The sequence below is a fragment of the Rhipicephalus microplus genome, chromosome 9, assembly GCF_043290135.1.
Source record: "Rhipicephalus microplus isolate Deutch F79 chromosome 9, USDA_Rmic, whole genome shotgun sequence".
NCBI lineage: Eukaryota > Metazoa > Arthropoda > Arachnida > Ixodida > Ixodidae > Rhipicephalus > Rhipicephalus microplus.
The window spans coordinates 133,287,817-133,308,756 of record NC_134708.1 but is presented as its reverse complement, the minus strand read 5'-3'; the positions used below and the strand labels follow the sequence as shown (position 1 = coordinate 133,308,756).

The following is a 20,940-nucleotide window of genomic DNA, read 5'->3' as shown; positions in this document are numbered from 1 at the left end:
TGGTGCCCCCAAAACCAGCGTGAACAAGAGACGGAAAAAAAAACAACTACAGTACTTACAAAAATACTTAAACTGACTTATCTGCGGCAGGCACAGTAAGCCTGCTCACTCAAGCCCCTTTGCGGCCAAAGTTAACGAGCAGTTGATGACCAGCAATGATGGTCATGACGTATTTTGTGTCTTTAAATACGCAAAAGCATTGCCTTTAAGACTAGTGACCTACACTTGCACAACGCCGCCTTAGCGCTTCAATCGTTCACATAGTCACATGACGTTCATGACGTCATCAGTCTCGTGATCTAAAATTTGCGCCATCTTGGTTTAGTCGGTGTGTCTTTTTTTCTCGCGCTCAGTGCACGGATCAGCGGACTGTGCAAAGAAAATTTTTTCGCTTCTCCCTTCCCGGAGTAGGGATCTCCCCGTGCGGCTGTGACGAACCTCAGTCATCCGTTCCTCATTGGTGTGACGACCCAACTACCGAGGCACGGCACCAGCTTCGGCAGCGTCTAGGTAAAGCAACCACAACAAAAATTTCTCCCCGCGAGACACTTGTCGACCCGACGTCGTTTTAAGCCTAAGCCAGGAGCGAGCGACTCGCTTCTACCAGACGGTGTGTGCATACGGTTGCGTCGCACTCTGTGCGCGGGGAACGCGACTGCTTCGTGGCCTTTGGCGGGAACTCGCTACGGTCTTGTCAGTATACTGGCGCGGAAGCTGCGAAAGACGCCCTTCGTCGAGTTGGTGACGAGACGAGCTGCGCTGACAAATCAGCTGTTGCCCCCCTCTCCTTGAGGATACTTCTACGAAGCCCTTCTTGGTGGTACGACTTCGTTACTCCGTGGCTGCGAAGGCCCCTTTCTCACTGCTCTTTTGGCACCGTGTTTTGGCGTGCAGTGTTTGCCGTAACCTCGGCGGGAGAAAAATGGAGGCGATTATCTCGTGCACGGGAATCCACCCACTTCAATTGAACGAGTGATTGGGCGATCGCCGTTCGCAAGGTTGACAGCCTCTGGCGTCGACTTTCGTCCCCTTTCATTTTCATGTCGGGTCGATTTGATTTTTTAGACGCGCCGGTAATTGTGCTAGTGCGACCCTGCATGTGCCCGTGAAGCAATGTCGGAGAAAACGCGTCAAGATCATCACTGCGTGAGTCAGTATTCGTCGTGCTCCTCTCCCGAGCACGTCGTTCCCGATTTCGCCGAGGATGTTTTTCCGCTTGGCGCTTTTTTTCTTTCCTCTTTTTGAATCCGTTTCGTTTTCCTCTGCACATTGGCACGGGCTATCGCTTAGCGCGCCTCGCGGTGTCACTGAACGCGCTCGTTATACGCGGTGCTGGCGTTTAGCTCGATTCGCCTTTTGTCTCGAACAGCGTCATGCGTCGGCACCTCGATTCGCCTCTGCGCATTGCAAAGAGTGTTTTCGCGTCACTCGAATCTGCTGCGCTTACCGGGCTGCATAATGTTTTGAAACTCGAGCGGCATGCCCGAACAGCGGCGTTGTCGCTCTGACCGCGGTGGTTCCTTCCTGGTGAGCGTTGTTGCGCAGTGCCTTGTGCTCTTGCGTCACTCGTCAGCTGAGGGTGAGTCTTTAACGTCGGAGGCTGCTTTGATGCGCCTGTGAGTCGGCCGCGCTGCGTTACGTGATTTCTGCGGTCTGCTGCCGCTCGTCACGTTATCGGACTGTCCGCACGTGGCCTGGCGCATCTCCTGCTGTGGATGTAGCTGACAACAGGTCTGTTATGTGTAGTCGCCTAATCACCCATTGAAAGAGCATTCGTTTGCTATGTCCCGAGCGTTAAGCTCTTGTTTCAGGTTACCCTTCCCCCCTTAACTTGCTGAATCATCACGCCTTAGAATTCCGCCGTGCGTCGGATGCGGTCGCGCTTGTTTCTGCATGTGCCATCTCTCGATTAACGCGACCTTGCCTTGCTGGCAAAGATAGTGCGTTTGTTCGAAATATCGAGTACGGTTATGTGAAAAAACACGGGCGCTTTGTGAGCACTCGCATGCGCTGGTGGCCAAGCTGTCAAGGCTAGCAAGGCTACCACATAAAGGCGCCGCGAAGGAGGTAGAACCATGGCAAGCTGCTGCTTCTCCTCTGAATAAATTATTTCAAGTATGGCAGTAATATTTCCTTCGGCCGTGGTAATGCATGGTCACGCAGTAATCGTGAGATTCGTTCATGGCATTGTGTTGAAGGAGCTCATCTTCATAATGTAACTAGCAAGCGACTTAGAATTCGAAACTACTCGTCCTTGCCGGTTATTATGGCAGATGTGCCGCTTCTCACCAAGTCTTTCTTTTCATGTGGCAATGTGTCTTCTGTTTTGTTTGTTTACGAACATCTATAGACTTCAAACTGCTGCAGACTAAAGTGAGACCATGTGTCCTGGCGGGTTTCATCCGCAGAACTGCTCGTCCAAGTCTGCTGTCGTCGTTCAGAGCAGCAATCAATGGCTTCAGTCAATAGCTAGCTGTTTACGCATCGGTGATAAGTGATGGCTCATTTTATGGTCTCCCCTGATAAGGCAGCATAGGGCTGCAACTGAGCGAAATGGCCACAAGTGTGGCCTCTCGTCTCGTTTACCTAGCCGGGAAGAACTCTGCAAGAAAACACTTTAGAAGAACTTGCATGAAGTTCAGGTTTAAAGTCATGAAGTTCGCCTTCCAAGTGAAGAAGGGCAGTAGCGTAATTTGTCCGTTTTCGCTGCCCTCACTAGCCAGGCTTCACTGCTGGTTGTCAGGCACCTTAATAGGGCTGTGAGGAAAGAAATGTCCCCACACGCAACATCAGACGTTTATAAACTACCTTAGAATAGGTTTTGCTTTAGAGCTGAAACTATAGTGATGTGAATACAATAACACCTCGCTAATTACAGCCATTAATTTGGAAAATCTAGTTCAGAGCTGGTTCTGACCAGCATATGCATTGTTTAGTAGTGTCACTCATTAATTTGGTTATGTTTGGCCATATTTCGTATAAGTATGACTATTTTCTGAGCATGTTGGGCACGGAGCTCCGTAAATATGGGACACCAAGGAATGAAAATGGTGTTTGCAAACACCTGAAGGCTTTCGGAATAGTGCGGTTGCATTTTGGTACATAAGGTTGGGGTTCAAAGCATGTCTCGAACAAGGGCAAAAGGGTTCGCATTGTGAGAGAATGTGACAATAATGGCCTCTGCATTGCTCTTACTACTAGAATTACGCGTTTCTCAAAGAAGTTGAAAGTCAATTGTCATAAATTTCTGTTTTCGATGCCTTTGATAGTCGGTTAATTGGGCTAGTAGGTCTCGTGAAGTCCAAATTGACAAGCTTTTACCGTGATTGATAAGATAAAATCTGCTCCAATTTTGAACTTACGAACTTACTACAGTTGTTCACGATAAAATGTTCAACGATCATACCTGGAATAAGCACAATCATTGTGAAGTTGCAAAACCATGGAGGCAGGCTGCAGTAAACATTTGCCCAATGTTCTCTTGCAAAGTCCATGGTCAACAATGGCATGGTGTTTATTCTATGGACATTTTTGGTACGAAATGAGTCGCAGCATTTATTCCTAAATGGACAGACACTAAAGGCAAATAAGTCGACGTTGATTGTTGAAATAGTGGTGCAAAAACCTGATTGTGCTACTTTTGTGCCAAGGAAGCACTTATTATGAAATAAAATCACTGTAGGAGAAAAGGTATCTTCGCCGGTGGAGTGAGTGAAAATAAAAATTTAATGGGTCAGAGATATTACAAATGCACCCAGTGTCTGGCAAACGTTTGTTCCGCGCACACCAGCCACGAGCTCTTCGCTTGTGCACCCACTTCGTTTTCTTTCTTATATTAAATATTCAACAATATTTAACACAACCACATCGCTGGAGGACTTTACTGCCTTGAGCCTTTGTAGGTTTGACAGGGATTGTTGCTCAACGATTTTCTGGTTTCCAAAGCGCTCCTTTAGTAGGGCGATGGCATCTTCGTATGACTGCTCCGTGGCTTGAATGCCAATGATAGCCTTCGATGCCTGTCCAGTCACCAGGTTCTTCAAATAATAGAACCTTTCAATGTTCGATAGGCTGGGGTTTTCGTGAACCGCGTGCCTGAACATATCTTGGAAAGTTTGCCACTGCGTTGAGCTTCCGTAGAAGTGAAGCAGCTCAAGTTTAAGTAGATGAGAGCCGACGAACTCCTGCGTCATCTGATTGCCAGACATGACTACCTGCAGTGAGGATACCTTCGTTCGCTATATTGGTTGCCGCACTGTCAGGGATCCTGGACGTCGACGCCTTCAGCTCCTCTATGTAGTGACTCAGTAATGCCAGCGCAGCAGCAGCATCGCTTCATATTGTTATGCAGGCATAATCTTCTGCGACTTGGTCGTCGGTGAGGTGTGCTTCGAGTTCTAAGTTGAGCGCATGCAGGCCTTCGTTACATGCCTTCAGTTGGTCCTGCATCACACGAAGGTCCGATGAGGTGACCTGGTTGGAGTCGATCGGTTGCCGTGCATCGTTTCATATAATCACTTGTGCAGAGCTCGCTGAGCCGTTCGTTTGCCTATGATGCGCTCCATCTTCATTGCGGGCGAAGTCCTTTCGTCGGTTCGCTCGGATCGCAGTGCCAAGTTTTAGCATCATAAAATTACGAAAAGGTGTCTTTACTGGTGGAGTGAGCGAAAACAAAGGTTTAATGGCCCAGAGATATTCCAGACGCGTCCAGTGTTCGGTGCACACCAGCCACGAGCTCTCCGCTCATGCGGAGAATCACGTTTGAATGGTCCAGATCACATTAAAGAACTTCAAATCACTCGTGCCTAAAAGCAGACTCTTAAGACATCACTGTTTCCAGGCCCAACGATGCCAGCCTTTACTACACGGCCGCCGACACCAGTAGCAGCAGAATGAAAGTGGAGCCTCAGTAACAACGGCCTTTAAACAATTTTCTACAGTCTTGGAGGCCCCAATTCTGCTTGCTTGGTTTAACTATGCTCCTCTAGATAACACCTATCCAGCTTAACGAGCCCTAGATTGAACTTTTGGAGTACTTGTGCCATTCTATGTAAACCCACGCGGTTCTTTTTTTTATAAATCGCTCACAAGCAGTATTTTATTGTTTCTTAAATGCATGGAAAGTTCTTTTTATTGCAGCTAGTTTGGTTACAAGTGATTGATTGTAGGCTGACACTCTCACATCATCAGAATCATTTCGCGAATGTCCCAATCTTGGCACTCGTCGTGTTATGCGTTTAGCTTAATTTCTCGGTGAGGCGTTATTGTTAATACTGTTTTAAACGTCATACATTGAGCTTTTACTGTGACATAAATTGTTCTTTGCCTTTAGTGTTTTTTTTTTTTTAATGTGATGTCGCACTCTTAAAATAGTGCATGTTTGATTCTGCTGCGGAACTTGAAGGGAACTCCAGTGCATTTTTGATCATATGGAGATAAGGCCGTTTTCAAATAGCATTGACAGTCCTGCAATAGCTAGAGTGGTTAATTTTTCTTAGACACTTGTCAATGATTTCAAATGAGCAATTAACAATGATTCAAAACATAAACCGGAACAGGGAGCTGCTCTATATGGTGGGCATCGAATGACGTCTTGAAATAAGTGTCCAATAGTCACGGGATTGGTACCCATCACTACGGCTGGCCAGGGTGTTAACATAGCTCACGGGCTTCTTCTGGTGTGCTGAAAGCAAGTTGGGGATGTCATCAACGTAGAGTAGAGCTGTGCCAGCTCATCTGAGCTTACTAGTGACAAGTTCAGTGACGAGTGGAGTTACTATGCGAGCGCGTAAGCTTCAACATTTAATGTCTACCCGCCGGCGCATGAAGCATCTGCTGTGCCCAGAGTCGATCTCCTCGTTGCTCAATATAAACACTCTGTATGCAGCTGACAAAACTGAACTGTGCCCATGTTGTCATCGCCTCACCAAAGAAAGAGCCCACTGCATTCATCTGCGGAGCAAGGCGCGGGGTTTTTTATTATTATTTTTAATACTGTCAACTTCAGTTCTGGAGTCATTACAGAGGGCGTAATGTACATGATATTCAAGAAAAAGTAATAACATTCAAAATCACATGTCAATTCACTTACACTATTGGTAGCCAAAAATAAAATGCAAAGAGCAGCGACTTAGTTGTACAATGGAAATGAACAAGGAATTCTTCGCATCAGAATTGTACCAACTGGTACAAAATCTTCAGGCGCGCCTCTTCTGCCCTAGTAGTTTGTTTTTCAATGCCAAAAGGTAAGTGGGGAAATCTGTGCATTCGAACTCGGTGTGCACAAACCATATAGCTTTGCGCTGTACTGCCTCTAATTTATTAATGCTAGTTTGTGAAAAGAAAACCAAACTAGGTTGGCAAATTCTAGTATTGGTCTTACGAACATGGTGTATGCCAAAAGTTTTGGTTGTGTAGGCGCATTTTTTCAGACGTCTCTTTAGGTAGAAAAGTTTATGCAGTGCGGCTGCAATGACGTTCGCTATGTGTGTCTCAACTTAGGTATGATGTTAATGTAATGTCTAAGTACTTATGCCGCACAACGTTTGTGAGCGATGAACCATGAACGGTGTAACTGAATTTTAATGGATTAAAGTTTACATGTTACCGCCATAGCAGCTGATTTTTTCACGTTAATAGACATTTGCCACTTATCGCACCAATCCGCTACCTTCATAGAAGAAAGTTTTGAAAAAAGTAGGCTCTTGTGTTATGCACACTAGGTCGACCGCGATTACAAGTGATTGCAGAATTGGCAGCCAGTTTAAAATAAGTTTTTGTAAAAAGCTATATGACTTATGGTTGTATAATTTGGCTCGTATCACCGCTGTACCAATTAGAACACGGGGGAGAGAGAGAGCAACTTCAAAAGAAACGGCTACAGAGTCGATTAGGCTCCCTCCACACAGGGAGGAAAAGCTTTCATCGCGACATGGGCATTACATCAGTCTCGTGCACTGTGTTCCTCGAGGTCTTGCTTCCTCTCTACTTCCGCGGGTCTGTGAGGGCTGCCACCCTCTCTGAATGTGCTGCCCCTGTTCTCTGTTTCACTCGGTCGCTGCCTTTCTAGAACTTCCGAGACCTGCTGGATGGCCTTGAGTTGCATCTCTTGATCTTAGATCCTCGTTGCAGCCTCTAGCTGTGGCGGGGTTGTCGTTTTCTCACTGTCTTCTCTTGGATTTGAGCTGCAGTCCCAAAGGATGTGAACAGCGCTTGCTTTCGCCTTCACGCATAGTCCACATATGTCACTCACATACACACTCGGACACACATGCTTAGCTAGCACCAGGGTGAGCTGAGACCTGGTCTGTAATTGTCTGTATAACACTGCCTCCTACCGAGTAAGCCTTGGGTAGGTGGTGGCATAGTCTGTCTGTTTAGTTTGTACCATTTTATTTCGTTGAAGGGGGTGATCTTGTCCTTGGCACTGTACCACGACCAACCCTCAGAGTTGGCAGTGTTTGCAACCGCGCGGGTGGTTCGTCCTCGCACGACCGGGTTGGCCCTCTTGTTGTGGTTCGCGTTCTTGCACTCCGACATGTCACTGCCCATGTGAGCCGGAAACCATTCGATAAACACAGTATTTTTGCATCCGATGTCTTCGACCTTGCACAGTATGCGCGAAGCCTCACTACATATCTTTCCCTTCGCGTAGTTCTTCACTGCCGTTCTAGTCTCGCAGCACTGTAGTGCATCGGAGGTTGGAGATGGCCAAGGCAATGGCCACCTCCTCCGCGCAGTGCGCTTCTAGAGTCCGGACACTCGCTGCGGTCTTCGTTGCACTCGTCGGCGCCCTGATAATCACCACTGCATCCACGTAGACAGCACCTTTATCTTTGGCATGGAGGTCCATGAGAGCCCTGGCCTTTACCAACCTTTGCTCCTTTTTGTGCTCGGGGTTCATGTTGTTCGGGATAGGGCAGACCCTGAGCTTTCTGTTGTTGCCATCTGGTGCAGGTACGTTGTTCCGCTGCTTGTCTTTCTCAGCTCTAGGCCAAGGTCTCGCAGTACCTGCCTTCTGGTTCTCGTTTCAGAAATGCTCGAGTTGCGTCGTTACTCTGTGCCTTCAGTTCATTATCTCGATTGCAACGCAATATCGGTACTTGGGCATTATACTTACACCTACTCTATCGTGGTTCGACCACATTAAAGCAATGTCTGCCAACGCCTCCAGCTCACTTTGTTTCTCTAAGTAATTTGAAAGCTGCACCTTCAAGCATTTGCAAATCATCATACTTAACTCTGGTTTGCCAATAACTACAGTCCTCATTCCAGTATATCCTATATAAAACGGAAACTTTCACTTCCACTCTTGAACATCCGTTGTGACATTGCCTTGGTTTCATTCTTTCATAAAATCACCCAGAATCACCGTTGTTACTGGTCTGCACAAACCATCTCACCTCGTTTGGATTACACAATCATCTCGGCTATTCCCGTATATACGGCTCTACAAAGGCGTTCAACAAGTCTGCACTCCCACCTGCCATTATTCTCTGAAATAGTTCACCTGATTACATTGCTGCCAAGACAAATCATGAAACATTCAGTCATATGTTATCGATCCACTTCACAAACTTCACCGAGTAGATGCCTTTCCGCAGCGCAAGGATGAATTTTGGGAGCTTTTTCACCCTACACCATCATCAAAGCAAATCTCCCGTATGCTACCTCAGATGAGCTATTTCTGACTGGCGGTTATCCCACCTATCTCATTTTTTTTCCTCGTGGAGGTGCCCCTCTTTACAAAGAAAAAATGAAGAATTTTCTGAGAACTCATTTCATTTAATGCTCACGAGTCCGGTTCTCGTACAACTCAAGGCTGTCCAGAAGGCCCACGATGCGGCGGTGAGGCTGGGCCTCCCCGTCCCAACGTGGGAGCGGCCCGCGATCCTACCCCTATAAAACGGGGGTGGAATCCTTCAGGACCCCAATAAAGTTTTTCATCCATCCATTCAGTAAATTCACCCCCGCTGTATTGCCGCTATGAAATGTATCGTTTTCTTTTTATCTTCATTGCACATGGTATTAGTTTTTATTTTGTAAAACATAAACTCGTTTTAAGATTGTTGCAGCTGTGACATGTAACTGCACCGTTCTTGTCCTCTATAAACGCACACTTTTGCTTACTGTTTGCATGCGTGCGTCATCTTTACATGTATATATTGATATAATATAATGCTTTCTGTTTATTATATTGCAATGGTACATTTTCTCATGTATTTTTGCCAACTTGATATGTATATGTACACGTATCTAGTGTATCGCCCCCCTTACTCGATGCCCCCACCCCTGGGGCCTGTAAGGTACCTTGAAATAAAAAAAATAGAAAATGAAAAAAAGTATAGACTGTTTGACGAGATTTTGGGGGTACATAAGCATTGATCTGCTCAACAGCCCTCTTTAGAAACAATCTGCAAGCACTTGCTCACATGTGTCGCTGCACTGTACGATTTATGTAGAACGACAAAAAACTGCACTGAAAAATGTGTTGGTGCTCATTGGATGGCTCCACTTCCTTGTTCACACTACATTCATACCTCAGGCTATCATATGTGTTGATTTGCATTACTTCAAATGCTTTTTCGACTTCGTCACAACTTGACACTGCTTCCTGCCCATCTGTTCGTTTTTCCTTTCCATTAATAGAGTAGCACCCATAGTGAAGCTACTGATGCTCGCTTGATATCTTTCAGTGTCAAGAGAGTGACATTGGCTTGTAGTCAAGGCTATGTAGGGAGCATTACCAAAGCACTTACTGCAGACAAAATTCACATACCTGCCAGACATACCTGCCAAGTCTCCCGGATTGGCCGGGAGACTCCCGGATTTCGACTGTTTTTTCTGGTTGTACGGTTGCCATGAAAATCTCCCAGAAATCAATTTCTGTGTGTGATCTGGCCGCATTGACAAAAAAAGCAGCTTAATTCGCTCCAGGCTTTTTGAACCTATATACCCCATTTTATTATACATGAGTTTAAGAGGCGTTCACGTAAACGTACAGTATATTCAGTGATGCGAAACCGCGGCAGATACGAATTCTTGAAGTTCCCCAGCCAAATTTTACTATGTTCATTGGGCCTCAATTCAAATGTCCCGAACACATTTCCTTATCGTGGCAGGTGACACGAACTTCAGTACGGAAACTCTTGAACGAAGGCCAAGAGCAGTTTACGCGAAGCTTCGAAAGTACGCGTTGCCCCGCCGCGGTGGTCTAGTGGCTAAGGTACTCGGCTGCTGCCCCGCAGGGCGCGGGTTCGAATCCCGGCTGCGGCGGCTGCATTTCCGATGGAGGCGGAAATGTTGTAGGCCCGTGTGCTCAGATTTGGGTGCACGTTAAAGAACCCCAGGTGGTCTAAATTTCCGGAGCCCTCCACTACGGCGTCTCTCATAATCATATAGTGGTTTTGGGACGTTAAACCCCACATATCAATCAATCAATCGAAAGTACGTGTGCGACCAGCGCAGGCACTGTCTTGTACAGTGCGTGCGATTGTCGTTGCCAGAACCGTTGTGGACGAAACCGCGGTCGCTCTTGACACGATCATGTATGGCGACGACGTACCTGACAGAACCCCGAAAGTGTGCGCTCAACCAGTCAAAGCAACGCTGCTTTTCACAAACTCTGCGGACAAAACTGCGGCAGATGCTATCGTAGATGGCTTAAAACGACTTGGCTTTGAAGACGCGTGCGCAGCCAAATGCATGAGGATTGTAAAATGAACGCAACCGCCGCGCACATAACCGTGATCGCGACAACAGGATAGTGATCTACGAGCCCCGGTGGCACGCAGCAGTAGGTTAAAGGCCTTGCACAGCATTTATTGCAGTTTCGCCGCAAGGGCGAAGCAATAAATGCGACAGCAACTTGGAATGTAACGCTGAGAACGGCAAGCAGATCGAAACGTGCAGCGCGCTGCTCCCACACGAATTACGCACGAAAACGATACTCGCAGGACGAGAGCGAACTAACGTTTACCGCTCGACACGTAACGTGCTGTTTAAACCAAAACGATGCACCGTCGCCGTCCTTCACCGTATACATATACGGTGAATTGGGTATGTGGGAAAGTGGGTATGTATACATATACGGTGAAGGACGATGGCGACGGCAAAAAAAAAAAACTGCCTTTATTGTTCATATAAAATAAAAAAGGGCCAGACGCATTTTGGCGTTCCTGTCAAGAGTTAGTAGTGAGCAAAGCTTTGACCCTCGCTTTTGCGGCAGCCAGCTGCGCCATCCGGTCCGTTCACGTGTGTCCCAGGATGACGCATGAGAGTTGTTTTGACCGAAATATATTTTGCTAGTTTGTGGATCCTTTGAGACTCTCACCTTAGGGAAAAACTCTACCCTCGTGTGTTCGGCCACTCCTAGCCACTATAAGACAGCAACACTGATGCTTGTGATTGAGACTTCCCTTTCACCCCCTTTTGTTTTTCGTGTGTTTGTTTTTGGTTTCTTTATTTTGTGTGCCCCCCCCCCCCCCCCCCCCCCCGTCGCGGAAATCTTCTGGATTCAGAATCCTTGAAGTTGGCAGGCATGCAAAGAATTTTATTCTGACCTAGCATTCAAGCAATATGCATGCCTCTTGTAGTTTCCAGAATCTTCTGAACTCGTCCAAACTATGATGACCAAATAGTCATCCAAACTATGAAATGGATTTGACTTGTCTCTCATGCTAGCACTGCATTTACTTACCGGATCTTTTTCTTCTGTTCCAGCTTCGCAATGTCGTCCAGAAAGAAGGTGCTACTTAAGGTCATCATCCTTGGAGAAAGTGGGTATGTATCATTCTCATAAGAGGCCTCTCCAGATGTTTTTAAAAGTGTTGTTAAAAGGGTACTGACACGAAATTCATGGCCTAGATAGCCTGCTGAATTTACAGCAATCTTTAAGTCTGAATTTTAATGTGATAGCATTAAAAAGCTCGTTTTGCGAGAATTCCGGCGTCGTTGGTTATGATCAAAAAATTATCTTATGTGTTACCAAAAATTCAAGAACAATGGAAATAAAATAAGTGATTTGGAAAATCGGCATATCCCACGTACAGAGGGAATTAATGATATGTGAGCATGAATAAGGATGCTTGATATGTCACTTAAAAATCAGCACTATGTTACGAGGCGGACGTAAATTATGCCGTACATGACTTCCATGTACATGACTTTTGGGACGTTAAACCCTTGGTTTAACGTTAAACACGTTAAACCCTTGGTGAAACCAAGGCTATCCTGTTTACATGTCATTTACGTTCGTCGTCTATTCACGTCGCATGATACCAAATTCGGTATATGTGGAACTAGCGAAACGACTGAGCGCACTATGAGCGTAGCATGTGGTCATGTTTTACATGACACGCATGTCATGATTATCATGCTTTGACGGGTCACTTACTTTCGTAGTCTATTCATGTCACGTGATACCGAATTCGGTATATTGTCACGTAGGTGACTGTACGCCGCAGACGGTGTGCAGACCTATAGAGAGGGAGACCACGACCGGAATAAAATAAAGGAATATGTTAGGCTGACTTGCGCCCGAAAAGAAGCCAACATGCACCACTCGGGAATAGCGAAAAAAAATACAGGGCAGTGTGCCCTGCATTTTTTGGGGGTACATAATCTATGGACTGCTTTCTTGTCGAGGGGCATCTGGAAAATTTTGATGGCTGCCGTCTTCTTGGGGTCGGGGCGGACGCCTTCGCGACTGATTACATGTCCCAAAAAAGGGAGCTCTTCGTAGGTGAAAGGACATTTCTGCGGCTCCAAAGTAATTCCCGATGCCTTAATCGCATCTAGTACTGTTTGCAGCCTGTGAAGATGCTCGTCGAATGTGGATGCAAAAACGACCGTGTCATCCAGATAGACGAGACATGTCTGCCATTTCAACCCGAATAACGCTGCGTCCATGACATGCTGAAATGTCACCGGCGCTGACCATAGGCCACACGGCATAACTTTGAACTCGTAAAGGCCATCCGGCGTGATGAAGGCAGTCTTGTCACGGTCCTTCTCGTCCACCTTGATCTGCCAGTAGCCACTCCTGAAGTTCATCGACGAAGAGTACATGGCGCTGCACAATCTAACGTATTGTCTATTCTCGGCAGTGGGTAGACGTCCTTCCAAGCGTTCTGCGACCACACCACACTTTTATTTTAAACGAAATTGGGAGCCGTTCATCTAAACATACAGTAGTCTCAGTGATGCGCAACTGCAGCCAATACGCATTCGTGAAATCTCTCGGCCAAATTCCACTATGTCTATTGAGCCAAAATTTGAATATTCTGAACACTTTTCCAAATCGCGGCGTGTGGTGTGAGCTTTGGTGCCGAAACCAGCGAACGAAGGCCGATCGAGAGCAGCGTGCTCGAAGCTTCAAAAGTAAACGTGTGACCAGCGCACGCATTGTCTTTTGCAGTGCATGTGGTTGTTGCCACAGCCGCTGTGGACGAAACTATGGTCGTTCTTGACAACCGTGTATGGCGACGACACTGAGAGTACTCCGAAAGTGTGCGCGCGTCCAATGCTCGAACAGTCAAAGCAACACTGCTCTCCGCAAACTGTGGACAAGACCGTGGCAGATGCGATCATAGAAAGCATAAAACGACTTCGGTTTGAAAGCGCGTGCACAGGCACTGCACGCGGATTGAAAATGGATACAGTTTGTGCAACCGCCGCGCACAAAACCACGGTAGCAGCGACGCCATAGTGATCTACGAGCTCTGAGGACACGTGGCTAATGCAGCGGTAGATTAAAGGCAGTAAAGACATGAAAAAAAGGCTAGAAGCCTTTTGGTGTTCCTGTCCAAAGAATCTAGTAGCGAGCAAAGCTAAAGCTATGACACGCGCTTTCGTGGCAGCCAGCTGCGTTGTCCCGTCCGTTCACGTGTGTCCCAGGAAGACATACACGATTTGTTTTGATGGAAATAAAATTCTTGCTTGTTAATAGGATGACTCAAAAATTTTGGTGGTATTTGCACTGCCCGTTGAAACTCTCGCCTTAGTGGGAAACCTACGCCGTGTGTTCGGCCGCTCCAAGCCATTGATTATAAGACTGCAACGCCGCTGTTGGAGCTTGTGATTGAGATCCCCCTCCCCTTGTTTTTGCGGAATGTCTTTTTTTTTTTCCATTCTTTTGGTGCGAAAAAAAAACTGTAGAAAATAATCCAGCGCGTCCACCCCCACCCACTTCTGTTGCGGAAATCTCCCGGATACACCCACCCACCCACTTCTATTGTGGAAATCTCCTGGATTCAGAATCTTTGAACTTGGCAGGTATTGGGGTGGCGTCGTCTGCCTCTCGCAGGTAGGCCTTAATTTTATGAGGTCGTTGGTCAGGTAGGGTGGTGGAGCGTTGATGTGGTATCCGCGAAGGCCCATCTGTCAATAGGGGCAGTGTCGCAGAAGGTGATTGGCTTCACCGCAGTGGAAACAAAGAGGTCGTCGATCTGGGGTTTGTAGCGGCACGTATCCCGAAGGCGTGCGGCCACTAGCCTGGATCCGGTCTTAGCGAGCCGCAGAGCACGCGTTAACCGTCGCCGTGGCGAGAACACTATACTGCTCAAGGTCGCAACACTTTATTGTCAGTGGCAACACCAAACGCAGTACAGCCTGTTGCAAAGGCGCGGCGGGAAAGCAAATGGGCTTATCCACGCCATGGGTGTAAAAGTAGTACACAGGGTGCCACGAGCACGTCTCCGTGGTAAAGGTGATTCACGGAGACACCGGGACCGGTTGCTCGAGCGAGGGCAAAGGTGCTCGCATTATGTGAATGTTGGATTCGTAAATGAAGCATGGAAAAATGACAGCCAAAGTGTCACGCTAAAGGTGACTCAAAGTATCACGAATGCTCATATTCATCTGAATGCATTTGAGAAGTTGGCGGTGGCACCAGCTTTTCAGCTCTTCGGTGATGAGGTGATTAGGGGATTATTTTTGTTTCAGACAAAGTCGAGAAAGTGAAGCCAACTCAGAACTTTATTAAAAGTATATATTAATTAGAATAATGACCTCCCGATTGCCAAAAAAGCTGTCTACCCAAATTCGCCAAACTGAGTTTCTAAAAGAATTTTGAGACCACCTAAAAGAATGGAAGACACATGCCACGAACACGATTTACGGTTTCCTTTCATCGAGCACAGCAGAAAGACTGTCATAATTGAGAGCACGGTGCAACTGCTCAAATTCCTCAGGTGTGCCGGTTTCAGATATTTGGTGACTTTAAGTTTAAACCAGGACAAGCTCGGAAATATATTTCCAATTGTTCGGCAGACCTCTGGCGCAAATGATCACCCTACTGCAGCTCAGGTTTTAGTGACAATAAATGCCCTTGAATTTTATAACCTTGCAAGACCACCAAAGTCGGGGAAATGTTTACCGCAGGTTATCGGCTCTCTTTTGTCTGGGAATGGCCACCCGCGCCTGCCACAATTGATGTCGTTAAGTCTCATCGATGGAGATTTTAGTGGCACGGAGACTGCACTAGCATCATGCGTAGACCACAGTGCATATGTGGGATAAAAAAAGCCATGATATACTCGCTTACTATATTGCTGGGTATGTAGCCTGTCAGACACCAAAAAAGACGCAGTTTGAGACTCGCACAACATATGTCTCGCATCGTACAGGAGCACAGCAACAGGGACTGATCGGGCTTCACTGTTTGATAACAGAGGCCTCGCATACCCGTCTAGACCCCTCAAAGCAGCTGTTGCAAAACTCAAAAAATGGTTTTACTACGTATTTCAGCGTAAGCTGCATGAAAAGAGTATTGTAAATTTGAGCACTTTTTTGGACAAAACAAACAAGATTTCCTTCAGCTACGATGTGAATAACATTCACATTTCATCGCAAAAAGCCTCATGAAGTCCTACATTTTACTTAGATTCCACTTCAGAAAATCACTGAACAGCGAAACAGATGTATTGCGGCAAAGAATGATGCTGACTAAACCCATGTTACGGAACCAATAAAGATTTTAATGCTCTTAATTATGTCTCGGGAAGTGATAAGCAAACTTCGTACTATTCTGCAACTAGTGCAACGGTATTCTTTACTTACGTGTGCACAATTTTCACCTTCTGTAATAAAAGAGAATACACAAACGCACCAGGTAATAAGACGGTAAGTTGGGCCAGTTGGTTAGGATCCATCGTGAACTTTCTTACAGCGCAACACCAGAAAAAATACAGGACAGGGAAGGAGTAGAACAGAAAGAAAAGACGGCGCTTTTTTTTTTTTTCTGTTCTACTCCTTCCCTGTCCTGTATTTTTCTGGTGTTGCGCTGTAAGAAAGTTCACGATGTACACCAGGTAAGCAAACGCAAAAGTGCTTTTCTAAACCTCTCCGCCAGCCCGCCTGTAAGCGGGAGCCGCAGGAGGGGCGTCTGCTCAAGGAACTTTGATTGACACCAGCACCACCATCACATGCATCACCAAGCGGCCGCGGCGGAGACGGCAGACTAGCTAGTATATTCTAGGGACCATTATACTGGCAAAGCATTGCGGCTGCTGCACGTTCGTTTTACAGGTGCTTCTGCGGCACGTGCGTGACAAAGCCAGCAACAGCAGACCATAATCCTCCTGACATGCGTCACAGCCTTGAGTGGCCATGTGACCAAACTACACTGCAAAGTCGCAGCCCAGTTATGGGCTCAGAAATCGAAAATGGTCCACATAAAGCAGATATTAATTTATTTAGTGCGAATGAATGAATCTTGTTGCATGTATCACGCTTCCTGGAGCTACAAGAAACACGTGCAGCAAAGAATGCCTAAGCCACAAAAATTATTGGCACCACGCCTTTAAGATAAACCCTACAAAGAGCACATGTGTGCTCTTGAGGGAGGGAGAGGGTCCTTTTTGCAGGGCCAAATCAAAAAGTTTAAGAACGAACGCCTTCCGGTGCTGAGTGAACAGAAATTTCTAGGTGTAATTTTAGATTCAAAGCCAAGTTTTATTTTGTATATAAAATGTGTCAAGCACTGCTTGAAACAATAAATCAATTAAAAGTTATCTCTAGTTGTGACATAAATGTTTAATGGCCATTTACAAAAGCCATGTACAGCCACATTTGTGCAGAGCATGCGAGTAGCCAGTTTTTGCATTGCTGGGTGAAACGTTCTGATAGTTTTGAGCTCTGATGTGGTGCGTCTGAAGCATGTGCGGCCTAGCAGTCAGGCTGACCACGTCAGAACCCAAAACTGCCTCAAGGTTCAGATGCGTATGAAAGTCAACAAGCATTGCTGTTCCTCTTCAATCAAGGACCAATTTGCTTATTCATGGTAATGGTATGTTCTGTATGGAGATGTTGAAGTTAAGGGGATAGCCTAGCATACCTAGCTGCTCAATCTTTTTGAACAGTGCGGGATCCTAACTTCCTGCTGTTCTCGTATTTGTGCAGGGTGGGGAAGACTTCACTGATGAACCAGTATGTGAACAAGAAATTCAGCAATCAGTACAAGGCCACCATTGGTGCAGACTTCCTCACCAAAGAAGTCATGGTCGATGACAGGCTGGTCACCATGCAGGTAAGTGTTGGCCTTTGCCTATTGAGTGTGACCAATAACTGAAAAAAAAAAAAAAAAAATATGATGTGCTGTGCTAGAAACATTGCTTGGTGGCATCTGTGCCTGTAAAACACCAAATATGGCCAGTGTTCTACGGGCACACTTAAATCTCACTGATCGCGCAAGGGCTGATCCTTGCTTTGTGCCCAGATATGGGACACGGCCGGCCAGGAGCGATTTCAGTCGCTGGGCGTGGCCTTCTATCGAGGTGCAGACTGCTGTGTGCTGGTGTTTGACGTCACTGTGCCGGGCAGCTTCAAGGCCCTTGAGTCGTGGCGTGACGAGTTCCTCATACAGGCCTCGCCTCGAGACCCCGAGAACTTCCCATTTGTCGTCATTGGCAACAAAGTCGACCTGGACAACCGGGGGGTGAGTACCTTGCTTTCTAGGCCGTTCACTTTCCGCAAGTAGGCTGGAGATGACTTCACTCAAACAAAAATTTTAATAACGAGATTGAAGCACTGTATCTTCAACAAGCATTCTGTAGCCTGTAAGTTTACCGCTACTAGAATGGTAGTTGCAACAGATGAAAAAGAAGACTCCAGGATATTGCACTATAATGGAGGCTTGATGCACCACAGCAATTGCATATGGTATTCACTTGAAAGGCATAGACTGTAAACTGTTGCCCTTTTACTACCAGCTGACAATATTGAGGAGCAACTTCACTAAAACGAGGAACTTTGTGCTGATCCTAATTGTCTTGCCTGCACAGTGGTGCAACCCACTGTATTTTGACTATTGCGAGATGTCTGCGTTCTAGTTGATGCGATATATTGTCAATTGTGAAGGTAATTGGATGCTATTTTATTAGTGGTGCATACATATTGCTTCGCTAGTTGTCTCTAGACAATTTGTACATTAGGCAGATTTTGGGTGGTAAGGAAATCGTTGGTTCCTCGTGTTTCTTGCCTATGGCTCAGGTGTCCACCAAGCGAGCCCAGGGCTGGTGCCAGTCGAAAAATGGCATCCCGTACTTCGAGACGAGTGCCAAGGAGGCCCTAAATGTGGAACAGGCCTTCCAGACGGTGGCCAAGAATGCGCTCGCCCAGGAGACGGACGTGGAGCTCTACAACGAGTTCCCCGACCAGATCAAGCTGACGAACGAGCAGAAGCCACGCAGCCAGGGCTGCTGCTAATCCCATCTCCCCTTCTTCCAACAGACAGGCAACGTGAACGACCAACAACCCAGTGCTTGCACATACTCCCAATGCACTCCCAGCCGTCGTCTGCAAGCCTCAACACGAGCAGACTTCTTGGTGGCAGCAGAAGACGGGACTCTGATCGTCTGCTTGTTTGAGCGAGCAGACGGCGACAGTGTGAAGTTTGTGTGTGCGCATGCGCGTACTCCAGTGGGCCAAGGGGCACGCAGCTTGGCACTACGTTTCTCCGCTTTATGCCGGCCTCTTGTCTCAAAAAGCTTTGTTTCTGGACACAAGAGTGTTCTAGGCAGGATGCAGGAAGTCTTAAAGTCATTGCCCGCCCCGCCGAGGCAGGTGTTGTGAGCATGTGGGGTAGAGGCGTTGGCGGCATTGTCTTTGGGGTGATTAAGGTTGCTGCTGCACATTTGTGTGATCGTATCTTCTCGAGGCAGCGTGGCAAGGTGGGGAAGGAAAATGCGTAGCAGCCTCTGTTGCGATCTGTGAAATCATTCTGGATGCAACTGAGCGTAGCTTGTCAATGCGCCCATGGCTGGCAATCTAGTGTTTGAGGGGGTTTTGTATCGGACCAGCTTTCGGTGCACAATTTGCTGTAAATTTCGATTTAATGCGTTCCAGCACGGTAGAACTGTCGCGATTAAAGTTGAACCTAACTGGCTGGCACGCTCTTTGAATAAGGTTATCTTACCCATTGGAAATGGGAATAGGGGCGGCTGCATATGTGCACTGTGCACTTGAAGCTTTTGCTCTAGCACAGGTTGAAGCATGCTGAAGTTCTCGTATGCCAGCTGCAGGCATTGTAATATAAGTTATGCCCTGATTTTACAAGGCTGAAGCCGTCGATAGTAGGCGAAAGTATTGGTTTCCTTTAACTCTCTTCCGTGCTTACAGCATATGGCAATTCGTATTTTCTTATTCTTGTCTGGGCTATTTCTACTGTTGATTTCTGCTCTAACTCCCTCAGCTTTAGTATTACGTAAGGTTTTTGATAGACCACCTAGTACCTTGTGAAGGGCAGTGGCCTGTGGTAATATAGACTACTGTAGTATTCTGCGTCTTTCAATTCACCGGTATTACAGGCAATAGTTATCAGTCTCGTTGCCACGTTTTTACAGTTTTCATGCCTGCGTTCAAATTAGGCAGTGTACTTTTGTGGCTCTTGTTATCGGTAAGTGGGCCTTTTATGCGCGTGAAAGTCCAATGCTTAGTTATGAATAAAAAAGAAAAAGCATTCTTAACAATAAATTTTGTTGGTACATCTGCAAAGAACCTTTCCCTAGATTTCTTCTTTTGTCAACAATTCTGTACGTAATGCAATTCTCTAGCTTTGAATAGCTGACATGGAACCACTTGGTAGGCAGTTATGTTCATCTCTCGTAGTCCAAGCTTGAATATTACAGTGGTACGAGGTAAAAAATGTTTCCTGGCTCTTTGCTGTTATGCCTTTACCTCTGTTTTTCGCTACAGTGAGGCTGCATGCAACTTTGCCCAAAGGCAAAATTTTTCTTCCGTGGCATGACGTCAAGTTGGGAATGCTTTGTATCTGTGCAGGGTGTGCTTTTTTTTTTTTTTTTTTAGACAGAGCTGCACTATTTTTTTAGGGAGGTGACTGATGTCTGTGCTGGTGGTTACTAATTTTAAGCCTCTGGTTTATATACATACTGTTCATGCCTCTTTCTCTGTTGTGCTTATTTTATACTCGTGTTACAACACTCTGCCGCGAACGACTTCTTTTATGTTCCAGCTGCCAGCCCCTCGTCATAGCATGTTACAAAAGATTCTTTCCTGTTTGAGAGAAAAGAATGTGTAGGCCTTTTTTATGAATAAATCCGCAGTGCGTACACTGTACTCGGTTATGCAGACTGTCTTGCATGTTTTCTGCTTGGAGGGTTTTCAGCTGTGTTCTTTTTTTTTTTGTACCACATGATGTTATCGTAAGAGTTAAAAATGTTCATTTTTCACGTCAGTGGTGTTCAAATCAATACAGTGTTGTGGATCCTCCACATGAAGTTTAGCTTCGGCCTGAATACACTGCAAGGTGCCTTCGCAAGCAGCCCACCAGTGAAAAATCTAGTTGGAAGCTGTCTTGTGAGCTAAGTAGAGCAAAGGTTAAAGGTCAACGTATTTTAACATCAATAACTAGCGCTCTAAATTGAAATTGTTTGATACTAATTTACCATTCTTCTGGGCTTCGCTTTAAACCAAAAAATGTGA

The 20,940-nt window shown here is 46.3% G+C and overlaps 1 protein-coding gene and 1 pseudogene across 2 annotated transcripts; one reads left to right on the top strand and one right to left on the bottom strand.

Moving 5' to 3' along the window:
* Positions 1–336: 336 nt before the first annotated feature.
* Positions 337–19,146, top strand: Rab7 (RAS oncogene family member Rab7). Of its 2 annotated transcripts, none has more exons than XM_037415009.2 (5): positions 337–510; positions 11,722–11,781; positions 17,401–17,527; positions 17,717–17,935; positions 18,490–19,146. In XM_037415009.2, the coding sequence occupies exons 2-5, from the start codon at positions 11,729–11,731 to the stop codon at positions 18,703–18,705; spliced, it is 615 nt and encodes a 204-aa protein (XP_037270906.1). In that variant the 5' UTR covers positions 337–510; positions 11,722–11,728; the 3' UTR covers positions 18,706–19,146. The 2 variants fall into 2 exon arrangements, with proteins under 2 accessions (XP_037270906.1, XP_037270908.1); XM_037415011.2 differs by lacking the exon at positions 337–510 and adding an exon at positions 1,709–1,731.
* LOC119163075 (uncharacterized) overlaps positions 6,985–20,940 on the bottom strand; it is a 392,637-nt pseudogene continuing 378,681 nt past the window's right edge.

Bases quoted from the DNA above. Each gene is read 5' to 3' on its own strand.
- Rab7 (XM_037415009.2), top strand. From the start codon at position 11,729: ATGTCGTCCAGAAAGAAGGTGCTACTTAAGGTCATCATCCTTGGAGAA. The intron at 11,782-17,400 runs GTATGTATCATT...GTATTTGTGCAG, and splicing joins ATCATCCTTGGAGAAAGTGG to GGTGGGGAAGACTTCACTGA. The intron at 17,528-17,716 runs GTAAGTGTTGGC...CTTTGTGCCCAG, and splicing joins ACAGGCTGGTCACCATGCAG to ATATGGGACACGGCCGGCCA.